The sequence below is a fragment of the Aulonocara sp. 'chitande type north' Nkhata Bay genome, linkage group LG15 (genome assembly GCF_057382095.1).
Source record: "Aulonocara sp. 'chitande type north' Nkhata Bay isolate Kocher_YH1m ecotype deep benthic linkage group LG15, A_spYH_male_GT1.1, whole genome shotgun sequence".
Lineage (NCBI taxonomy): Eukaryota > Metazoa > Chordata > Actinopteri > Cichliformes > Cichlidae > Aulonocara > Aulonocara sp. 'chitande type north' Nkhata Bay.
In genome coordinates this window covers 33,679,707-33,702,379 of record NC_141358.1, presented here as the reverse complement: position 1 = coordinate 33,702,379, position 22,673 = coordinate 33,679,707, and the positions used below count along the sequence as shown (strand labels likewise).

The 22,673-nt window shown below is 39.5% G+C and overlaps 2 protein-coding genes across 2 annotated transcripts; both read right to left on the bottom strand.

Annotated features, from left to right (window-relative positions):
• Positions 1–5,822: 5,822 nt before the first annotated feature.
• LOC147313444 (uncharacterized) lies at positions 5,823–7,232 on the bottom strand. Its single transcript, XM_086264853.1, has one exon. The coding sequence runs from the start codon at positions 7,029–7,031 to the stop codon at positions 5,823–5,825; it is 1,209 nt and encodes a 402-aa protein (XP_086120979.1). The 5' UTR covers positions 7,032–7,232.
• Positions 7,233–18,773: 11,541 nt separating this feature from the next.
• Positions 18,774–20,183, bottom strand: LOC147313443 (uncharacterized). The gene has a single exon (XM_086264852.1). The coding sequence runs from the start codon at positions 19,980–19,982 to the stop codon at positions 18,774–18,776; it is 1,209 nt and encodes a 402-aa protein (XP_086120978.1). The 5' UTR covers positions 19,983–20,183.
• Positions 20,184–22,673: the final 2,490 nt, after the last annotated feature.

The following is a 22,673-nucleotide window of genomic DNA, read 5'->3' as shown; positions in this document are numbered from 1 at the left end:
CTGTTGGAGGATTTCTTCATTTTTTTTCACAGCTTCATCGAAGTTTGTTTGGAGCAGCCGATTCATTTGGTCCATATATTGGAGATCCCATTCTGTCTTCCCAACAGTAGCTTTGCTGTCTTTAAGCTGGTTGGACATCTCCTTTAGTTCCACGCTCTTTTGCTTGTTTTCCTTAATTAGGAAGACAATCTGCTCTCGGGCTTGTCCAAACTTGATTCCCCAACCCTCATTAATAATATTTATGTCGGGCTGGCGTTTTTGTCTTTCTTCCAGGTTCTTATTTTGCGCTTCCATCTGTCTACACTTCTCCTCCAGTTGAAGTTTCTCTTCTTCAATCTGTTGAATTTTATTCTGGAGATGGTAGTTTTCCTTCTTACTGTCATGTAATGCCCTTTGGACGGCTAAGAGGTCATTTGGGGAAATTGGCCGGCCACGACAGGAAGGAGAAGCGGCGTAATCTTTTTGCCTTGGTTGGTGTCTTGTTGGATACATGTTGAAGGTTGTACACGACAACTCTGAAAAGGTTTCCAAAAGTTTCTGTGGTGAACGTGTGAAGGCTGCAAACACAAATGCTGCGAAGACACGAACTAAAAAACTGCTGTGTGTCACCCCTGTTTAAGGAAAAACTTCAAAGGATCGTGTAGTGACATCATAACTCCGTGAGCCAATGAGATTGTCATGTGACATTTTGGAATGGGGATATTTTTTTTTAAACCGTTTTCAAATTTAACTTAATATTTGACTGTTTCTTAACTGACCTGTTTAGCTGATTAAGAAATGAATTGAAACGAGCATCACTAACGTTATATAACAGACAACAGAAAAAAAACAGGTTTTTTTCTAAGTAATAGAGGTATAATACATTTTTTTTTTTTAAATTTTAAATTATCCTACTTTTTATAAGAGGGAACATTATTTAAAGAATATGTATTTAATTGGAAAACTCTCTATTCGTCTAAAGGCTATAACAAGAAAGGTGAGCTTCCTGCTCAAAAATGAAATGACCAAAATAAATGGAGCATTTCTCTGCAATTACAAACTCTGTGTAAACAATCTTGGTTTCAAAATAAGGCTAATGCTGGTGAGATGTCATCACAGGTGTAAATATTACTGCAGATGTTACTATGTCAAAGTTTCACAACTGTCTTATGTTTATTTATGTAGGCAAGACCTACTTTTCACTTTTTTGCTTCGCTATATGTTCTTGAGTGTATTAGTTTGCCAGCAGCACGAACATGTACTAGTGTCAATAATAATAGTACAGTGGATTAGAAAACCTGCTCACAAGTTGAATAAACACCCAGGATTGTTTCATCATTTTCATTCAAAACCAATATTTGAGTCAAAATGAGAAAGTTGTTTGTGCTGTCTGATGAAGAAGAAGCAAAATAAAGTGCAGTTTTGATGTAGATGATGTTGTATACAAACTAGAAGAGGAAGATAGTAGGATCTCTGTATCATGCTTTGTCACTTTGTACCATGTAATTCTTTCTATTTCCACCAGGGGGTGTTTTCAGAGGTGGTAGGTGGTAAAAGAAGAGGTCAGCAGGAAGATGGCGAAGAGCGACCAAAGACCAAGAAAAAGAGGCAGTCAGGCAAAGATGAAGAGTATTATATCCCTTACAGACCTAAAGACTTTGACTCTGAGAGAGGGTGAGGCATTAAACTGTTGCATCTGTTTCTTTAAAAAATGTGAATGGCTTTGTGTTTTATGCTGTTTTGTCCTGTGTTATGCGTCGACAGGTTGAGTCTCGGTGGAGAGGGCAGTGCTTTTGAACAGCAGGCCTCTTCAGCTGTCCTTGATCTCATGGGAGATGAAGGCGATCGCCTTAACCAGCAGAAGAAAATGATGAAATGGTACAAATTTCCCTATGTTTGACTCAGTATCCACCAAATGGTCATTTCAAACTATAATTTAAAGTCTTTTTTCCCCCTTCTTTTTTTAGGGACCGTAAGAGGAAGCGTTTTGTGAGAGAAACGGGAAAAGAAGACCAGAAGAAGAAGATCAAAACAGACAGCGGTCAGGTTATCAGTAACAAGAAGAACAGGAAGAACTTGTATCCTTCCAACAAAAAGCTTCTCTGTGTGCTGCTCTCAATGACCCTCTTCTCTACTCCTATGACAATATTAAGCTGTACTGTGAAGATGTTGTATCACTTGACAACATGTCAGTTATGAGGAGTGAAGGAAAAAATACAAGATTGATGATACAGGATCTGGATCAGATGGAGAAACAGGCGGAGGAGGCAGGAAGCCAGCAAGAGGTAGGAAGGCATCAAAATGAATAGCACAAACATGTTAAATATAGACCATCAGCCACCATGTTTTAACTCAACTCTAAAGGTAAATACTTCAAGTCCCTCTTCCAGCCTTGCGAGCTATAACCTCCAACCTCTTTGTTGTGTCGTGCCTCTCCCAGGTCGTGGCCGTGGCCGACGAGGTCCAAACGTACAGAGCTCCGGTGACCACAAAGCACGCTCGGAGCTGAAAACAAAGGATCAGATCATGAAGCAGCGCAAGAAAAAGCAGAAGCACCAGTTCCTGCAGGGCGGGGGGATGAGGAAGCTCCGCTCCAAGAACAAAAAGTGGCTCGGAGAAGTTAAAAAGTCAGGTTTTGGAAGGGGTGGCCATAAGAAAGGCAAGCTGAGGAAGAAACTGTGAGGAGGACAGAGGGTTGATGGTGTGGAGGACATCACGAGGAACTGGGTGATAAGCGTCAGAATCATCTGAGAACATCACCAAAGATTTTCCTGGTGCTTTGTGTGACTGTAGATTAAGGAGAAAATCATTTGTGAATCTTTACACTGCAGAAATGCACGTCACTTCTTCCTTGATGGCCTGCTGAACTCTGCGTTTGCCACAGAGTTATGTTTAATTATGATCCACTAACCTGGATTTACTACTTGTAAGCATGTTGGCAGTCTAATAAAAGTGTTTTGGAGTACTGAAATATGTCTTATCAAAATGGTAAAATACAGATATTAAATATTGTGTGCTTAATTTGCAGTTAGTTTCAAAAATCGTCTCGCCCATCTTTTCTTAAAATAAGAGGTGCTCTATAAAAATGACATTAAATTCTGTAAACGTGCTCTATTTGCAATTATTTATCATTACTGTTGTCCAAGTGGTCTCATTTCAAAGTTGAAAGCGAGCATCGGAACGGGCAAGAAAGGCGACTTTTAATTGACTTTGAATGTGTTGTGGTTACTGATATCAGATGGGCTGGGTTGAGAAACTGGCTTAGAATTCCTCTTGCCTTCAGCATGGCCACGCCCCTCTGACTTCTGCAATCAACAAGGCATTTTTACCCAGGGAAATGTTTATTTCGCTTTTCAGTTTGGACTGTTCTCTGTAAATTCCTGAGAAAATTTGAGAAGATCAGGAGTGTCTGAAAAACGTAAAACAGCCCATCTGTCACCAACAGCAATGCTGCCTTCAAAGTCACTTAAATCACCCTTTTTTTTTTTCTGGCATGTGATTGGCTGATTAGATATTTGCATTCACAAGCAGCTGAATAGGTTAGTGCAGGGGTCAGCAACCTGCGGCTCTTTAGTCCTTTTAGTGCGGCTCTGCGTGGTTTGGGAAAATAAATTATTTTTTTAAGTAATTAGCTGAAGTGTATTTTATTTATGTTAGTTCTTTTTTAACTTGTAGTTCTAAATTGGAAGATTACTGTGATATTGAAATATAAATATAAAATTATATTCTATTAGTTTTTGAACGCTCAAAATAAGCGTCACACTTGCGGAAGCCGATATACCCGCCGAAACGCCGTGCATTTATCGAGACTTTCAACCCCAGGTAGGCTAATTATCAATCTTCGGATCCACATTATGTCAGCAGCTCCACCGTGAACTATGTTAAAAACAAACACCGCTCACGCCTCACAGATGACAGCTTACAGTCCTGCGTAAAGATGAAAGTGACTTCATACAGCTCCGATTTGCAGACGCTGTGCGCAGAGATTCAGGAGCAGAAGTCCCATTGTAAACATATCACGGCAGACCCAACGATGTTTCCATGAACACGCTTTACAGCTTCTCTTTATTGACCACTTTTCACACACGGTTGCTGTATGCATACAGCCGGTGTTAAAGCTCACAGCCCGACACATACCAACACAACAGCATAGAGAGCACAGACGTTAAGGCGCCGAGGCGTGATCGCGGGTGCCGCTCAGGTGCGTCCGCCTCCCCTGCAACTGCGCTGCAGACCACGCCCCGCCACACACATTAACCAGGTAAAATACATATTGTCAGGGTTCCTGGGTCGGTGACCCAGTGTTTTCAGTTTTGTTCATGTTCATATATATATATAGCATATAGTAAACAATGAATCTGTAAACGACAGCTGTTGACATTTTTTAAAAATGAATGAAAAAGCATATTTAAATAATCAACATACATGATTTAAATATAAACACACACGTGACAAGAGACAGAACGTGTAGAAGATATATGCAGAAAGAGCTTTCAGTGGTCAGCTGATAACATGATATCTAAAAAATACATAGCTCATTTTCCTGTCTGTTAGTTGGACATGCTAACCTGTTAACAAGCTCCTATATTCACCCATACAGTTTGTAGATCATTTTGCTAAAATAGGTAAAATCTCCACTCTTTCAGGGCACTAATAGGCTAAAGGCATATTACAAAAGGTCATTCATGTATTCACAGATTCTCTGTAGTTATTCTGCTGCTCATTCACCTGTAAAAACCACACCAATCATTATTTCAACAGCCTTTTTATTTTGGAACAAAAGCATTTGACGATATGACTTACAGGACGTTACCAAATTCATGAAGCTATATTTGTGAGTTTATTTATCAATATCAGTTTAATGTAAACAGACTGATGTAGTAATAGACAGTAAAATGTTGGTGCGTGTGTAATATATGAGCGTTTATGTTTCTCTACATGGGTAAAAGTACTCCATGTCGCCCTCTGGTGGTAGCAACCAACTATGAAAAGAATGGATGTTGGATCTTAACTAAATGATAAAAAGTTTTATTACTTTGTATTACTTTCTTTAGTTTGGTAAAATTTACAGTTTTAATCCCGTAAGAAAATAAATCACTATCATAGAGAGGGATATTAGTAATTCGTTTGTTAATAACACTTTGTTTGTGTTTGCTAATGTTTCGACAGGAAAATGGTTTTCTACAAAGTTGTTTCATGTACAGAGTAACACACACACACACACACACACACACACACACACACACACACACACACACACACACACACACACACACACGTATGACTTTGCCGGTTTCAGCTGAAACAATTTCAGTGTTTCAAACCATGTTCCAGGATTTTTCCTTCACCATTTATGAGGTTTCAAGAAGAAGATAAACGACAGATATGAATGTTTGAAAAAGTTATAGATGAAAAGATGAAAAATACTCAAAGGATAAATTCAATTGGTTTATTGTTTTATGAATAAGTTGAAAAAGAAAAAGTTAAACAAGTAAATAATGAAACAAGGTAAAATGAAGTAAGAACAAAACGTCAACAAGTAAATAATGAAACAAGGTAAAATGAAGTAAGAACAAAACGTCAACAAGTAAATAATGAAACAAGGTAAAATGAAGTAAGAACAAAAAGTTAAGTAAATAATGAAACAAGGTAAAATGAAGTAAGCACAAAAAGTTAAGTAAATAATGAAACAAGGTAAAATGAAGTAAGCACAAAAAGTTAAGTAAATAATGAAACAAGGTAGAGGAGAGAAAACCCCAACAATCCCCTCTGAGCACGCACTAGGCGACAGTGGGGAGGAAAAACTGCCTTTAAACGGGCAGAAACCTCCGGCAGAACCAGGCTCAGGAGGGGACAGTCAACTGCCGGGACTGGTTGGGGAGGTGAACAGAGGTGGAGCAAGACGAGGCTACACCTGCTGAGGAAGCAGTAGAGTTCCTCCTCCAGGGCCAGCGGAAGCGTTTGTTCTTCTTTTTCATGCAGTTTTCTACAAGAGCTTTTTTTTCCAGGATGAGGGTTCTCAACTCATCGATGGTTTCTTTGTTTTGTTTCTCAAGCTTCTTGCACGTTTTCTCCACCTCTTCCAACGTTGCTTGTTTTTCTTCAAGCTTTTCCCTGAGCTCTTTGGATGTTTCCTCCTGCATTATCTTGTCCTTGTGCATGTCTGCGTTTCTTTGTTGTACTTCTTTGTACATGTCTTGTAGCTCCTCATTTCTTTTGTGGATATCTTGGAGCGTACGCTGCAGGTCGTCATGTATGTTGTCTTGTTCTTGCTTTTGCGCCTGCATTTCAGTGTGTTTGCGCTTCAAGTTGTTGTATTCCAACAATATCCCCTTAGTGAGCTCGGAGTTGTTTCTCGCCATTTGCTCCATCCTTTTCTGCATGTGCGAGCATTGTTTGTCCAGTTTTTCTTTTTCCCCTTCTAGTTGCTTTTTCTCGTGAAGAAGGTCTTTATTTTGGCGCAGAGTATCATCCACCTTCTCTTTCAGCATTCTGTATTTTTCCTCCGTGACTTTGAGTTTGTGCTCCATGTCTCTTTGCTTTTTCTCCTGTTCTTCCTTCTGTTGGAGGATTTCTTCATTTTTTTTCACAGCTTCATCGAAGTTTGTTTGGAGCAGCCGATTCATTTGGTCCATATATTGGAGATCCCATTCTGTCTTCTCAACAGTAGCTTTGCTGTCTTTAAGTTGGTTGGACATCTCCTTTAGTTCCACGCTCTTTTGCTTGTTTTCCTTAATTAGGAAGACAATTTGCTCTCGGGCTTGTCCAAACTTGATTCCCCAACCCTCATTAATAATATTTATGTCGGGCTGGCGTTTTTGTCTTTCTTCCAGGTTCTTATTTTGCGCTTCCATCTGTCTACACTTCTCCTCCAGTTGAAGTTTCTCTTCTTCAATCTGTTGAATTTTATTCTGGAGATGGTAGTTTTCCTTCTTACTGTCATGTAATGCCCTTTGGACGGCTAAGAGGTCATTTGGGGAAATTGGCCGGCCACGACAGGAAGGAGAAGCGGCGTAATCTTTTTGCCTTGGTTGGTGTCTTGTTGGATACATGTTGAAGGTTGTACACGACAACTCTGAAAAGGTTTCCAAAAGTTTCTGTGGTGAACGTGTGAAGGCTGCAAACACAAATGCTGCGAAGACACGAACTAAAAAACTGCTGTGTGTCACCCCTGTTTAAGGAAAAACTTCAAAGGATCGTGTAGTGACATCATAACTCCGTGAGCCAATGAGATTGTCATGTGACATTTTGGAATGGGGATATTTTTTTTTAAACCGTTTTCAAATTTAACTTAATATTTGACTGTTTCTTAACTGACCTGTTTAGCTGATTAAGAAATGAATTGAAACGAGCATCACTAACGTTATATAACAGACAACAGAAAAAAAACAGGTTTTTTTCTAAGTAATAGAGGTATAATACATTTCTTTTTTAAAAAATTTAAATTATCCTACTTTTTATAAGAGGGAACATTATTTAAAGAATATGTATTTAATTGGAAAACTCTCTATTCGTCTAAAGGCTATAACAAGAAAGGTGAGCTTCCTGCTCAAAAATGAAATGACCAAAATAAATGGAGCATTTCTCTGCAATTACAAACTCTGTGTAAACAATCTTGGTTTCAAAATAAGGCTAATGCTGGTGAGATGTCATCACAGGTGTAAATATTACTGCAGATGTTACTATGTCAAAGTTTCACAACTGTCTTATGTTTATTTATGTAGGCAAGACCTACTTTTCACTTTTTTGCTTTGCTATATGTTCTTGAGTGTATTAGTTTGCCAGCAGCACGAACATGTACTAGTGTCAATAATAATAGTACGGTGGATTAGAAAACCTGCTCACAAGTTGAATAAACACCCAGGATTGTTTCATCATTTTCATTCAAAACCAATATTTGAGTCAAAATGAGAAAGTTGTTTGTGCTGTCTGATGAAGAAGAAGCAAAATAAAGTGCAGTTTTGATGTAGATGATGTTGTATACAAACTAGAAGAGGAAGATAGTAGGATCTCTGTATCATGCTTTGTCACTTTGTACCATGTAATTCTTTCTATTTCCACCAGGGGGTGTTTTCAGAAGTGGTAGGTGGTAAAAGAAGAGGTCAGCAGGAAGATGGCGAAGAGCGACCAAAGACCAAGAAAAAGAGGCAGTCAGGCAAAGATGAAGAGTATTATATCCCTTACAGACCTAAAGACTTTGACTCTGAGAGAGGGTGAGGCATTAAACTGTTGCATCTGTTTCTTTAAAAAATGTGAATGGCTTTGTGTTTTATGCTGTTTTGTCCTGTGTTATGCGTCGACAGGTTGAGTCTCGGTGGAGAGGGCAGTGCTTTTGAACAGCAGGCCTCTTCAGCTGTCCTTGATCTCATGGGAGATGAAGGCGATCGCCTTAACCAGCAGAAGAAAATGATGAAATGGTACAAATTTCCCTATGTTTGACTCAGTATCCACCAAATGGTCATTTCAAACTATAATTTAAAGTCTTTTTTCCCCCTTCTTTTTTTAGGGACCGTAAGAGGAAGCGTTTTGTGAGAGAAACGGGAAAAGAAGACCAGAAGAAGAAGATCAAAACAGACAGCGGTCAGGTTATCAGTAACAAGAAGAACAGGAAGAACTTGTATCCTTCCAACAAAAAGCTTCTCTGTGTGCTGCTCTCAATGACCCTCTTCTCTACTCCTATGACAATATTAAGCTGTACTGTGAAGATGTTGTATCACTTGACAACATGTCAGTTATGAGGAGTGAAGGAAAAAATACAAGATTGATGATACAGGATCTGGATCAGATGGAGAAACAGGCGGAGGAGGCAGGAAGCCAGCAAGAGGTAGGAAGGCATCAAAATGAATAGCACAAACATGTTAAATATAGACCATCAGCCACCATGTTTTAACTCAACTCTAAAGGTAAATACTTCAAGTCCCTCTTCCAGCCTTGCGAGCTATAACCTCCAACCTCTTTGTTGTGTCGTGCCTCTCCCAGGTCGTGGCCGTGGCCGACGAGGTCCAAACGTACAGAGCTCCGGTGACCACAAAGCACGCTCGGAGCTGAAAACAAAGGATCAGATCATGAAGCAGCGCAAGAAAAAGCAGAAGCACCAGTTCCTGCAGGGCGGGGGGATGAGGAAGCTCCGCTCCAAGAACAAAAAGTGGCTCGGAGAAGTTAAAAAGTCAGGTTTTGGAAGGGGTGGCCATAAGAAAGGCAAGCTGAGGAAGAAACTGTGAGGAGGACAGAGGGTTGATGGTGTGGAGGACATCACGAGGAACTGGGTGATAAGCGTCAGAATCATCTGAGAACATCACCAAAGATTTTCCTGGTGCTTTGTGTGACTGTAGATTAAGGAGAAAATCATTTGTGAATCTTTACACTGCAGAAATGCACGTCACTTCTTCCTTGATGGCCTGCTGAACTCTGCGTTTGCCACAGAGTTATGTTTAATTATGATCCACTAACCTGGATTTACTACTTGTAAGCATGTTGGCAGTCTAATAAAAGTGTTTTGGAGTACTGAAATATGTCTTATCAAAATGGTAAAATACAGATATTAAATATTGTGTGCTTAATTTGCAGTTAGTTTCAAAAATCGTCTCGCCCATCTTTTCTTAAAATAAGAGGTGCTCTATAAAAATGACATTAAATTCTGTAAACGTGCTCTATTTGCAATTATTTATCATTACTGTTGTCCAAGTGGTCTCATTTCAAAGTTGAAAGCGAGCATCGGAACGGGCAAGAAAGGCGACTTTTAATTGACTTTGAATGTGTTGTGGTTACTGATATCAGATGGGCTGGGTTGAGAAACTGGCTTAGAATTCCTCTTGCCTTCAGCATGGCCACGCCCCTCTGACTTCTGCAATCAACAAGGCATTTTTACCCAGGGAAATGTTTATTTCGCTTTTCAGTTTGGACTGTTCTCTGTAAATTCCTGAGAAAATTTGAGAAGATCAGGAGTGTCTGAAAAACGTAAAACAGCCCATCTGTCACCAACAGCAATGCTGCCTTCAAAGTCACTTAAATCACCCTTTTTTTTTTCTGGCATGTGATTGGCTGATTAGATATTTGCATTCACAAGCAGCTGAATAGGTTAGTGCAGGGGTCAGCAACCTGCGGCTCTTTAGTCCTTTTAGTGCGGCTCTGCGTGGTTTGGGAAAATAAATTATTTTTTTAAGTAATTAGCTGAAGTGTATTTTATTTATGTTAGTTCTTTTTTAACTTGTAGTTCTAAATTGGAAGATTACTGTGATATTGAAATATAAATATAAAATTATATTCTATTAGTTTTTGAACGCTCAAAATAAGCGTCACACTTGCGGAAGCCGATATACCCGCCGAAACGCCGTGCATTTATCGAGACTTTCAACCCCAGGTAGGCTAATTATCAATCTTCGGATCCACATTATGTCAGCAGCTCCACCGTGAACTATGTTAAAAACAAACACCGCTCACGCCTCACAGATGACAGCTTACAGTCCTGCGTAAAGATGAAAGTGACTTCATACAGCTCCGATTTGCAGACGCTGTGCGCAGAGATTCAGGAGCAGAAGTCCCATTGTAAACATATCACGGCAGACCCAACGATGTTTCCATGAACACGCTTTACAGCTTCTCTTTATTGACCACTTTTCACACACGGTTGCTGTATGCATACAGCCGGTGTTAAAGCTCACAGCCCGACACATACCAACACAACAGCATAGAGAGCACAGACGTTAAGGCGCCGAGGCGTGATCGCGGGTGCCGCTCAGGTGCGTCCGCCTCCCCTGCAGCGGCGCTGCAGACCACGCCCCGCCACACACATTAACCAGGTAAAATACATATTGTCAGGGTTCCTGGGTCGGTGACCCAGTGTTTTCAGTTTTGTTCATGTTCATATATATATATAGCATATAGTAAACAATGAATCTGTAAACGACAGCTGTTGACATTTTTAAAAAATGAATGAAAAAGCATATTTAAATAATCAACATACATGATTTAAATATAAACACACACGTGACAAGAGACAGAACGTGTAGAAGATATATGCAGAAAGAGCTTTCAGTGGTCAGCTGATAACATGATATCTAAAAAATACATAGCTCATTTTCCTGTCTGTTAGTTGGACATGCTAACCTGTTAACAAGCTCCTATATTCACCCATACAGTTTGTAGATCATTTTGCTAAAATAGGTAAAATCTCCACTCTTTCAGGGCACTAATAGGCTAAAGGCATATTACAAAAGGTCATTCATGTATTCACAGATTCTCTGTAGTTATTCTGCTGCTCATTCACCTGTAAAAACCACACCAATCATTATTTCAACAGCCTTTTTATTTTGGAACAAAAGCATTTGACGATATGACTTACAGGACGTTACCAAATTCATGAAGCTATATTTGTGAGTTTATTTATCAATATCAGTTTAATGTAAACAGACTGATGTAGTAATAGACAGTAAAATGTTGGTGCGTGTGTAATATATGAGCGTTTATGTTTCTCTACATGGGTAAAAGTACTCCATGTCGCCCTCTGGTGGTAGCAACCAACTATGAAAAGAATGGATGTTGGATCTTAACTAAATGATAAAAAGTTTTATTACTTTGTATTACTTTCTTTAGTTTGGTAAAATTTACAGTTTTAATCCCGTAAGAAAATAAATCACTATCATAGAGAGGGATATTAGTAATTCGTTTGTTAATAACACTTTGTTTGTGTTTGCTAATGTTTCGACAGGAAAATGGTTTTCTACAAAGTTGTTTCATGTACAGAGTAACACACACACACACACACACACACACACACACACACACACACACACACACACACACACACACACACACACACGTATGACTTTGCCGGTTTCAGCTGAAACAATTTCAGTGTTTCAAACCATGTTCCAGGATTTTTCCTTCACCATTTATGAGGTTTCAAGAAGAAGATAAACGACAGATATGAATGTTTGAAAAAGTTATAGATGAAAAGATGAAAAATACTCAAAGGATAAATTCAATTGGTTTATTGTTTTATGAATAAGTTGAAAAAGAAAAAGTTAAACAAGTAAATAATGAAACAAGGTAAAATGAAGTAAGAACAAAACGTCAACAAGTAAATAATGAAACAAGGTAAAATGAAGTAAGAACAAAACGTTAACAAGTAAATAATGAAACAAGGTAAAATGAAGTAAGAACAAAACGTTAACAAGTAAATAATGAAACAAGGTAAAATGAAGTAAGCACAAAAAGTTAAGTAAATAATGAAACAAGGTAGAGGAGAGAAAACCCCAACAATCCCCTCTGAGCACGCACTAGGCGACAGTGGGGAGGAAAAACTGCCTTTAAACGGGCAGAAACCTCCGGCAGAACCAGGCTCAGGAGGGGACAGTCAACTGCCGGGACTGGTTGGGGAGGTGAACAGAGGTGGAGCAAGACGAGGCTACACCTGCTGAGGAAGCAGTAGAGTTCCTCCTCCAGGGCCAGCGGAAGCGTTTGTTCTTCTTTTTCATGCAGTTTTCTACAAGAGCTTTTTTTTCCAGGATGAGGGTTCTCAACTCATCGATGGTTTCTTTGTTTTGTTTCTCAAGCTTCTTGCACGTTTTCTCCACCTCTTCCAACGTTGCTTGTTTTTCTTCAAGCTTTTCCCTGAGCTCTTTGGATGTTTCCTCCTGCATTATCTTGTCCTTGTGCATGTCTGCGTTTCTTTGTTGTACTTCTTTGTACATGTCTTGTAGCTCCTCATTTCTTTTGTGGATATCTTGGAGCGTACGCTGCAGGTCGTCATGTATGTTGTCTTGTTCTTGCTTTTGCGCCTGCATTTCAGTGTGTTTGCGCTTCAAGTTGTTGTATTCCAACAATATCCCCTTAGTGAGCTCGGAGTTGTTTCTCGCCATTTGCTCCATCCTTTTCTGCATGTGCGAGCATTGTTTGTCCAGTTTTTCTTTTTCCCCTTCTAGTTGCTTTTTCTCGTGAAGAAGGTCTTTATTTTGGCGCAGAGTATCATCCACCTTCTCTTTCAGCATTCTGTATTTTTCCTCCGTGACTTTGAGTTTGTGCTCCATGTCTCTTTGCTTTTTCTCCTGTTCTTCCTTCTGTTGGAGGATTTCTTCATTTTTTTTCACAGCTTCATCGAAGTTTGTTTGGAGCAGCCGATTCATTTGGTCCATATATTGGAGATCCCATTCTGTCTTCTCAACAGTAGCTTTGCTGTCTTTAAGCTGGTTGGACATCTCCTTTAGTTCCACGCTCTTTTGCTTGTTTTCCTTAATTAGGAAGACAATCTGCTCTCGGGCTTGTCCAAACTTGATTCCCCAACCCTCATTAATAATATTTATGTCGGGCTGGCGTTTTTGTCTTTCTTCCAGGTTCTTATTTTGCGCTTCCATCTGTCTACACTTCTCCTCCAGTTGAAGTTTCTCTTCTTCAATCTGTTGAATTTTATTCTGGAGGTGGTAGTTTTCCTTCTTACTGTCATGTAATGCCCTTTGGACGGCTAAGAGGTCATTTGGGGAAATTGGCCGGCCACGACAGGAAGGAGAAGCGGCGTAATCTTTTTGCCTTGGTTGGTGTTTTGTTGGATACATGTTGAAGGTTGTACACGACAACTCTGAAAAGGTTTCCAAAAGTTTCTGTGGTGAACGTGTGAAGGCTGCAAACACAAATGCTGCGAAGACACGAACTAAAAAACTGCTGTGTGTCACCCCTGTTTAAGGAAAAACTTCAAAGGATCGTGTAGTGACATCATAACTCCGTGAGCCAATGAGATTGTCATGTGACATTTTGGAATGGGGATATTTTTTTTTAAACCGTTTTCAAATTTAACTTAATATTTGACTGTTTCTTAACTGACCTGTTTAGCTGATTAAGAAATGAATTGAAACGAGCATCACTAACGTTATATAACAGACAACAGAAAAAAAACAGGTTTTTTTCTAAGTAATAGAGGTATAATACATTTTTTAAATTTTTTTTTTAAATTATCCTACTTTTTATAAGAGGGAACATTATTTAAAGAATATGTATTTAATTGCAAAACTCTCTATTCGTCTAAAGGCTATAACAAGAAAGGTGAGCTTCCTGCTCAAAAATGAAATGACCAAAATAAATGGAGCATTTCTCTGCAATTACAAACTCTGTGTAAACAATCTTGGTTTCAAAATAAGGCTAATGCTGGTGAGATGTCATCACAGGTGTAAATATTACTGCAGATGTTACTATGTCAAAGTTTCACAACTGTCTTATGTTTATTTATGTAGGCAAGACCTACTTTTCACTTTTTTGCTTTGCTATATGTTCTTGAGTGTATTAGTTTGCCAGCAGCACGAACATGTACTAGTGTCAATAATAATAGTACGGTGGATTAGAAAACCTGCTCACAAGTTGAATAAACACCCAGGATTGTTTCATCATTTTCATTCAAAACCAATATTTGAGTCAAAATGAGAAAGTTGTTTGTGCTGTCTGATGAAGAAGAAGCAAAATAAAGTGCAGTTTTGATGTAGATGATGTTGTATACAAACTAGAAGAGGAAGATAGTAGGATCTCTGTATCATGCTTTGTCACTTTGTACCATGTAATTCTTTCTATTTCCACCAGGGGGTGTTTTCAGAAGTGGTAGGTGGTAAAAGAAGAGGTCAGCAGGAAGATGGCGAAGAGCGACCAAAGACCAAGAAAAAGAGGCAGTCAGGCAAAGATGAAGAGTATTATATCCCTTACAGACCTAAAGACTTTGACTCTGAGAGAGGGTGAGGCATTAAACTGTTGCATCTGTTTCTTTAAAAAATGTGAATGGCTTTGTGTTTTATGCTGTTTTGTCCTGTGTTATGCGTCGACAGGTTGAGTCTCGGTGGAGAGGGCAGTGCTTTTGAACAGCAGGCCTCTTCAGCTGTCCTTGATCTCATGGGAGATGAAGGCGATCGCCTTAACCAGCAGAAGAAAATGATGAAATGGTACAAATTTCCCTATGTTTGACTCAGTATCCACCAAATGGTCATTTCAAACTATAATTTAAAGTCTTTTTTCCCCCTTCTTTTTTTAGGGACCGTAAGAGGAAGCGTTTTGTGAGAGAAACGGGAAAAGAAGACCAGAAGAAGAAGATCAAAACAGACAGCGGTCAGGTTATCAGTAACAAGAAGAACAGGAAGAACTTGTATCCTTCCAACAAAAAGCTTCTCTGTGTGCTGCTCTCAATGACCCTCTTCTCTACTCCTATGACAATATTAAGCTGTACTGTGAAGATGTTGTATCACTTGACAACATGTCAGTTATGAGGAGTGAAGGAAAAAATACAAGATTGATGATACAGGATCTGGATCAGATGGAGAAACAGGCGGAGGAGGCAGGAAGCCAGCAAGAGGTAGGAAGGCATCAAAATGAATAGCACAAACATGTTAAATATAGACCATCAGCCACCATGTTTTAACTCAACTCTAAAGGTAAATACTTCAAGTCCCTCTTCCAGCCTTGCGAGCTATAACCTCCAACCTCTTTGTTGTGTCGTGCCTCTCCCAGGTCGTGGCCGTGGCCGACGAGGTCCAAACGTACAGAGCTCCGGTGACCACAAAGCACGCTCGGAGCTGAAAACAAAGGATCAGATCATGAAGCAGCGCAAGAAAAAGCAGAAGCACCAGTTCCTGCAGGGCGGGGGGATGAGGAAGCTCCGCTCCAAGAACAAAAAGTGGCTCGGAGAAGTTAAAAAGTCAGGTTTTGGAAGGGGTGGCCATAAGAAAGGCAAGCTGAGGAAGAAACTGGGAGGAGGACAGAGGGTTGATGGTGTGGAGGACATCACGAGGAACTGGGTGATAAGCGTCAGAATCATCTGAGAACATCACCAAAGATTTTCCTGGCGCTTTGTGTGACTGTAGATTAAGGAGAAAATCATTTGTGAATCTTTACACTGCAGAAATGCACGTCACTTCTTCCTTGATGGCCTGCTGAACTCTGCGTTTGCCACAGAGTTATGTTTAATTATGATCCACTAACCTGGATTTACTACTTGTAAGCATGTTGGCAGTCTAATAAAAGTGTTTTGGAGTACTGAAATATGTCTTATCAAAATGGTAAAATACAGATATTAAATATTGTGTGCTTAATTTGCAGTTAGTTTCAAAAATCGTCTCGCCCATCTTTTCTTAAAATAAGAGGTGCTCTATAAAAATGACATTAAATTCTGTAAACGTGCTCTATTTGCAATTATTTATCATTACTGTTGTCCAAGTGGTCTCATTTCAAAGTTGAAAGCGAGCATCGGAACGGGCAAGAAAGGCGACTTTTAATTGACTTTGAATGTGTTGTGGTTACTGATATCAGATGGGCTGGGTTGAGAAACTGGCTTAGAATTCCTCTTGCCTTCAGCATGGCCACGCCCCTCTGACTTCTGCAATCAACAAGGCATTTTTACCCAGGGAAATGTTTATTTCGCTTTTCAGTTTGGACTGTTCTCTGTAAATTCCTGAGAAAATTTGAGAAGATCAGGAGTGTCTGAAAAACGTAAAACAGCCCATCTGTCACCAACAGCAATGCTGCCTTCAAAGTCACTTAAATCACCCTTTTTTTTTTTCTGGCATGTGATTGGCTGATTAGATATTTGCATTCACAAGCAGCTGAATAGGTTAGTGCAGGGGTCAGCAACCTGCGGCTCTTTAGTCCTTTTAGTGCGGCTCTGCGTGGTTTGGGAAAATAAATTATTTTTTTAAGTAATTAGCTGAAGTGTATTTTATTTATGTTAGTTCTTTTTTAACTTGTAGTTCTAAATTGGAAGATTACTGTGATATTGAAATATAAATATAAAATTATATTCTATTAGTTTTTGAACGCTCAAAATAAGCGTCACACTTGCGGAAGCCGATATACCCGCCGAAACGCCGTGCATTTATCGAGACTTTCAACCCCAGGTAGGCTAATTATCAATCTTCGGATCCACATTATGTCAGCAGCTCCACCGTGAACTATGTTAAAAACAAACACCGCTCACGCCTCACAGATGACAGCTTACAGTCCTGCGTAAAGATGAAAGTGACTTCATACAGCTCCGATTTGCAGACGCTGTGCGCAGAGATTCAGGAGCAGAAGTCCCATTGTAAACATATCACGGCAGACCCAACGATGTTTCCATGAACACGCTTTACAGCTTCTCTTTATTGACCACTTTTCACACACGGTTGCTGTATGCATACAGCCGGTGTTAAAGCTCACAGCCCGACACATACCAACACAACAGCATAGAGAGCACAGACGTTAAGGCGCCGAGGCGTGATCGCGGGTGCCGCTCAGGTGCGTCCGCCTCCCCTGCAGCGGCGCTGCAGACCACGCCCCGCCACACACATTAACCAGGTAAAATACATATTGTCAGGGTTCCTGGGTCGGTGACCCAGTGTTTTCAGTTTTGTTCATGTTCATATATATATATAGCATATAGTAAACAATGAATCTGTAAACGACAGCTGTTGACATTTTTTAAAAATGAATGAAAAAGCATATTTAAATAATCAACATACATGATTTAAATATAAACACACACGTGACAAGAGACAGAACGTGTAGAAGATATATGCAGAAAGAGCTTTCAGTGGTCAGCTGATAACATGATATCTAAAAAATACATAGCTCATTTTCCTGTCTGTTAGTTGGACATGCTAACCTGTTAACAAGCTCCTATATTCACCCATACAGTTTGTAGATCATTTTGCTAAAATAGGTAAAATCTCCACTCTTTCAGGGCACTAATAGGCTAAAGGCATATTACAAAAGGTCATTCATGTATTCACAGATTCTCTGTAGTTATTCTGCTGCTCATTCACCTGTAAAAACCACACCAATCATTATTTCAACAGCCTTTTTATTTTGGAACAAAAGCATTTGACGATATGACTTACAGGACGTTACCAAATTCATGAAGCTATATTTGTGAGTTTATTTATCAATATCAGTTTAATGTAAACAGACTGATGTAGTAATAGACAGTAAAATGTTGGTGCGTGTGAGCGTTTATGTTTCTCTACATGGGTAAAAGTACTCCATGTCGCCCTCTGGTGGTAGCAACCAACTATGAAAAGAATGGATGTTGGATCTTAACTAAATGATAAAAAGTTTTATTACTTTGTATTACTTTCTTTAGTTTGGTAAAATTTACAGTTTTAATCCCGTAAGAAAATAAATCACTATCATAGAGAGGGATATTAGTAATTCGTTTGTTAATAACACTTTGTTTGTGTTTGCTAATGTTTCGACAGGAAAATGGTTTTCTACAAAGTTGTTTCATGTACAGAGTAACACACACACACACACACACACACACACACACACACACGTATGACTTTGCCGGTTTCAGCTGAAACAATTTCAGTGTTTCAAACCATGTTCCAGGATTTTTCCTTCACCATTTATGAGGTTTCAAGAAGAAGATAAACGACAGATATGAATGTTTGAAAAAGTTATAGATGAAAAGATGAAAAATACTCAAAGGATAAATTCAATTGGTTTATTGTTTTATGAATAAGTTGAAAAAGAAAAAGTTAAACAAGTAAATAATGAAACAAGGTAAAATGAAGTAAGAACAAAACGTCAACAAGTAAATAATGAAACAAGGTAAAATGAAGTAAGAACAAAACGTCAACAAGTAAATAATGAAACAAGGTAAAATGAAGTAAGAACAAAAAGTTAAGTAAATAATGAAACAAGGTAAAATGAAGTAAGCACAAAAAGTTAAGTAAATAATGAAACAAGGTAGAGGAGAGAAAACCCCAACAATCCCCTCTGAGCACGCACTAGGCGACAGTGGGGAGGAAAAACTGCCTTTAAACGGGCAGAAACCTCCGGCAGAACCAGGCTCAGGAGGGGACAGTCAACTGCCGGGACTGGTTGGGGAGGTGAACAGAGGTGGAGCAAGACGAGGCTACACCTGCTGAGGAAGCAGTAGAGTTCCTCCTCCAGGGCCAGCGGAAGCGTTTGTTCTTCTTTTTCATGCAGTTTTCTACAAGAGCTTTTTTTTCCAGGATGAGGGTTCTCAACTCATCGATGGTTTCTTTGTTTTGTTTCTCAAGCTTCTTGCACGTTTTCTCCACCTCTTCCAACGTTGCTTGTTTTTCTTCAAGCTTTTCCCTGAGCTCTTTGGATGTTTCCTCCTGCATTATCTTGTCCTTGTGCATGTCTGCGTTTCTTTGTTGTACTTCTTTGTACATGTCTTGTAGCTCCTCATTTCTTTTGTGGATATCTTGGAGCGTACGCTGCAGGTCGTCATGTATGTTGTCTTGTTCTTGCTTTTGCGCCTGCATTTCAGTGTGTTTGCGCTTCAAGTTGTTGTATTCCAACAATATCCCCTTAGTGAGCTCGGAGTTGTTTCTCGCCATTTGCTCCATCCTTTTCTGCATGTGCGAGCATTGTTTGTCCAGTTTTTCTTTTTCCCCTTCTAGTTGCTTTTTCTCGTGAAGAAGGTCTTTATTTTGGCGCAGAGTATCATCCACCTTCTCTTTCAGCATTCTGTATTTTTCCTCCGTGACTTTGAGTTTGTGCTCCATGTCTCTTTGCTTTTTCTCCTGTTCTTCCTTCTGTTGGAGGATTTCTTCATTTTTTTTCACAGCTTCATCGAAGTTTGTTTGGAGCAGCCGATTCATTTGGTCCATATATTGGAGATCCCATTCTGTCTTCTCAACAGTAGCTTTGCTGTCTTTAAGTTGGTTGGACATCTCCTTTAGTTCCACGCTCTTTTGCTTGTTTTCCTTAATTAGGAAGACAATTTGCTCTCGGGCTTGTCCAAACTTGATTCCCCAACCCTCATTAATAATATTTATGTCGGGCTGGCGTTTTTGTCTTTCTTCCAGGTTCTTATTTTGCGCTTCCATCTGTCTACACTTCTCCTCCAGTTGAAGTTTCTCTTCTTCAATCTGTTGAATTTTATTCTGGAGATGGTAGTTTTCCTTCTTACTGTCATGTAATGCCCTTTGGACGGCTAAGAGGTCATTTGGGGAAATTGGCCGGCCACGACAGGAAGGAGAAGCGGCGTAATCTTTTTGCCTTGGTTGGTGTCTTGTTGGATACATGTTGAAGGTTGTACACGACAACTCTGAAAAGGTTTCCAAAAGTTTCTGTGGTGAACGTGTGAAGGCTGCAAACACAAATGCTGCGAAGACACGAACTAAAAAACTGCTGTGTGTCACCCCTGTTTAAGGAAAAACTTCAAAGGATCGTGTAGTGACATCATAACTCCGTGAGCCAATGAGATTGTCATGTGACATTTTGGAATGGGGATATTTTTTTTTAAACCGTTTTCAAATTTAACTTAATATTTGACTGTTTCTTAACTGACCTGTTTAGCTGATTAAGAAATGAATTGAAACGAGCATCACTAACGTTATATAACAGACAACAGAAAAAAAACAGGTTTTTTTCTAAGTAATAGAGGTATAATACATTTTTTTTTTTAAAAATTTAAATTATCCTACTTTTTATAAGAGGGAACATTATTTAAAGAATATGTATTTAATTGGAAAACTCTCTATTCGTCTAAAGGCTATAACAAGAAAGGTGAGCTTCCTGCTCAAAAATGAAATGACCAAAATAAATGGAGCATTTCTCTGCAATTACAAACTCTGTGTAAACAATCTTGGTTTCAAAATAAGGCTAATGCTGGTGAGATGTCATCACAGGTGTAAATATTACTGCAGATGTTACTATGTCAAAGTTTCACAACTGTCTTATGTTTATTTATGTAGGCAAGACCTACTTTTCACTTTTTTGCTTTGCTATATGTTCTTGAGTGTATTAGTTTGCCAGCAGCACGAACATGTACTAGTGTCAATAATAATAGTACGGTGGATTAGAAAACCTGCTCACAAGTTGAATAAACACCCAGGATTGTTTCATCATTTTCATTCAAAACCAATATTTGAGTCAAAATGAGAAAGTTGTTTGTGCTGTCTGATGAAGAAGAAGCAAAATAAAGTGCAGTTTTGATGTAGATGATGTTGTATACAAACTAGAAGAGGAAGATAGTAGGATCTCTGTATCATGCTTTGTCACTTTGTACCATGTAATTCTTTCTATTTCCACCAGGGGGTGTTTTCAGAAGTGGTAGGTGGTAAAAGAAGAGGTCAGCAGGAAGATGGCGAAGAGCGACCAAAGACCAAGAAAAAGAGGCAGTCAGGCAAAGATGAAGAGTATTATATCCCTTACAGACCTAAAGACTTTGACTCTGAGAGAGGGTGAGGCATTAAACTGTTGCATCTGTTTCTTTAAAAAATGTGAATGGCTTTGTGTTTTATGCTGTTTTGTCCTGTGTTATGCGTCGACAGGTTGAGTCTCGGTGGAGAGGGCAGTGCTTTTGAACAGCAGGCCTCTTCAGCTGTCCTTGATCTCATGGGAGATGAAGGCGATCGCCTTAACCAGCAGAAGAAAATGATGAAATGGTACAAATTTCCCTATGTTTGACTCAGTATCCACCAAATGGTCATTTCAAACTATAATTTAAAGTCTTTTTTCCCCCTTCTTTTTTTAGGGACCGTAAGAGGAAGCGTTTTGTGAGAGAAACGGGAAAAGAAGACCAGAAGAAGAAGATCAAAACAGACAGCGGTCAGGTTATCAGTAACAAGAAGAACAGGAAGAACTTGTATCCTTCCAACAAAAAGCTTCTCTGTGTGCTGCTCTCAATGACCCTCTTCTCTACTCCTATGACAACATTAAGCTGTACTGTGAAGATGTTGTATCACTTGACAACATGTCAGTTATGAGGAGTGAAGGAAAAAATACAAGATTGATGATACAGGATCTGGATCAGATGGAGAAACAGGCGGAGGAGGCAGGAAGCCAGCAAGAGGTAGGAAGGCATCAAAATGAATAGCACAAACATGTTAAATATAGACCATCAGCCACCATGTTTTAACTCAACTCTAAAGGTAAATACTTCAAGTCCCTCTTCCAGCCTTGCGAGCTATAACCTCCAACCTCTTTGTTGTGTCGTGCCTCTCCCAGGTCGTGGCCGTGGCCGACGAGGTCCAAACGTACAGAGCTCCGGTGACCACAAAGCACGCTCGGAGCTGAAAACAAAGGATCAGATCATGAAGCAGCGCAAGAAAAAGCAGAAGCACCAGTTCCTGCAGGGCGGGGGGATGAGGAAGCTCCGCTCCAAGAACAAAAAGTGGCTCGGAGAAGTTAAAAAGTCAGGTTTTGGAAGGGGTGGCCATAAGAAAGGCAAGCTGAGGAAGAAACTGTGAGGAGGACAGAGGGTTGATGGTGTGGAGGACATCACGAGGAACTGGGTGATAAGCGTCAGAATCATCTGAGAACATCACCAAAGATTTTCCTGGTGCTTTGTGTGACTGTAGATTAAGGAGAAAATCATTTGTGAATCTTTACACTGCAGAAATGCACGTCACTTCTTCCTTGATGGCCTGCTGAACTCTGCGTTTGCCACAGAGTTATGTTTAATTATGATCCACTAACCTGGATTTACTACTTGTAAGCATGTTGGCAGTCTAATAAAAGTGTTTTGGAGTACTGAAATATGTCTTATCAAAATGGTAAAATACAGATATTAAATATTGTGTGCTTAATTTGCAGTTAGTTTCAAAAATCGTCTCGCCCATCTTTTCTTAAAATAAGAGGTGCTCTATAAAAATGACATTAAATTCTGTAAACGTGCTCTATTTGCAATTATTTATCATTACTGTTGTCCAAGTGGTCTCATTTCAAAGTTGAAAGCGAGCATCGGAACGGGCAAGAAAGGCGACTTTTAA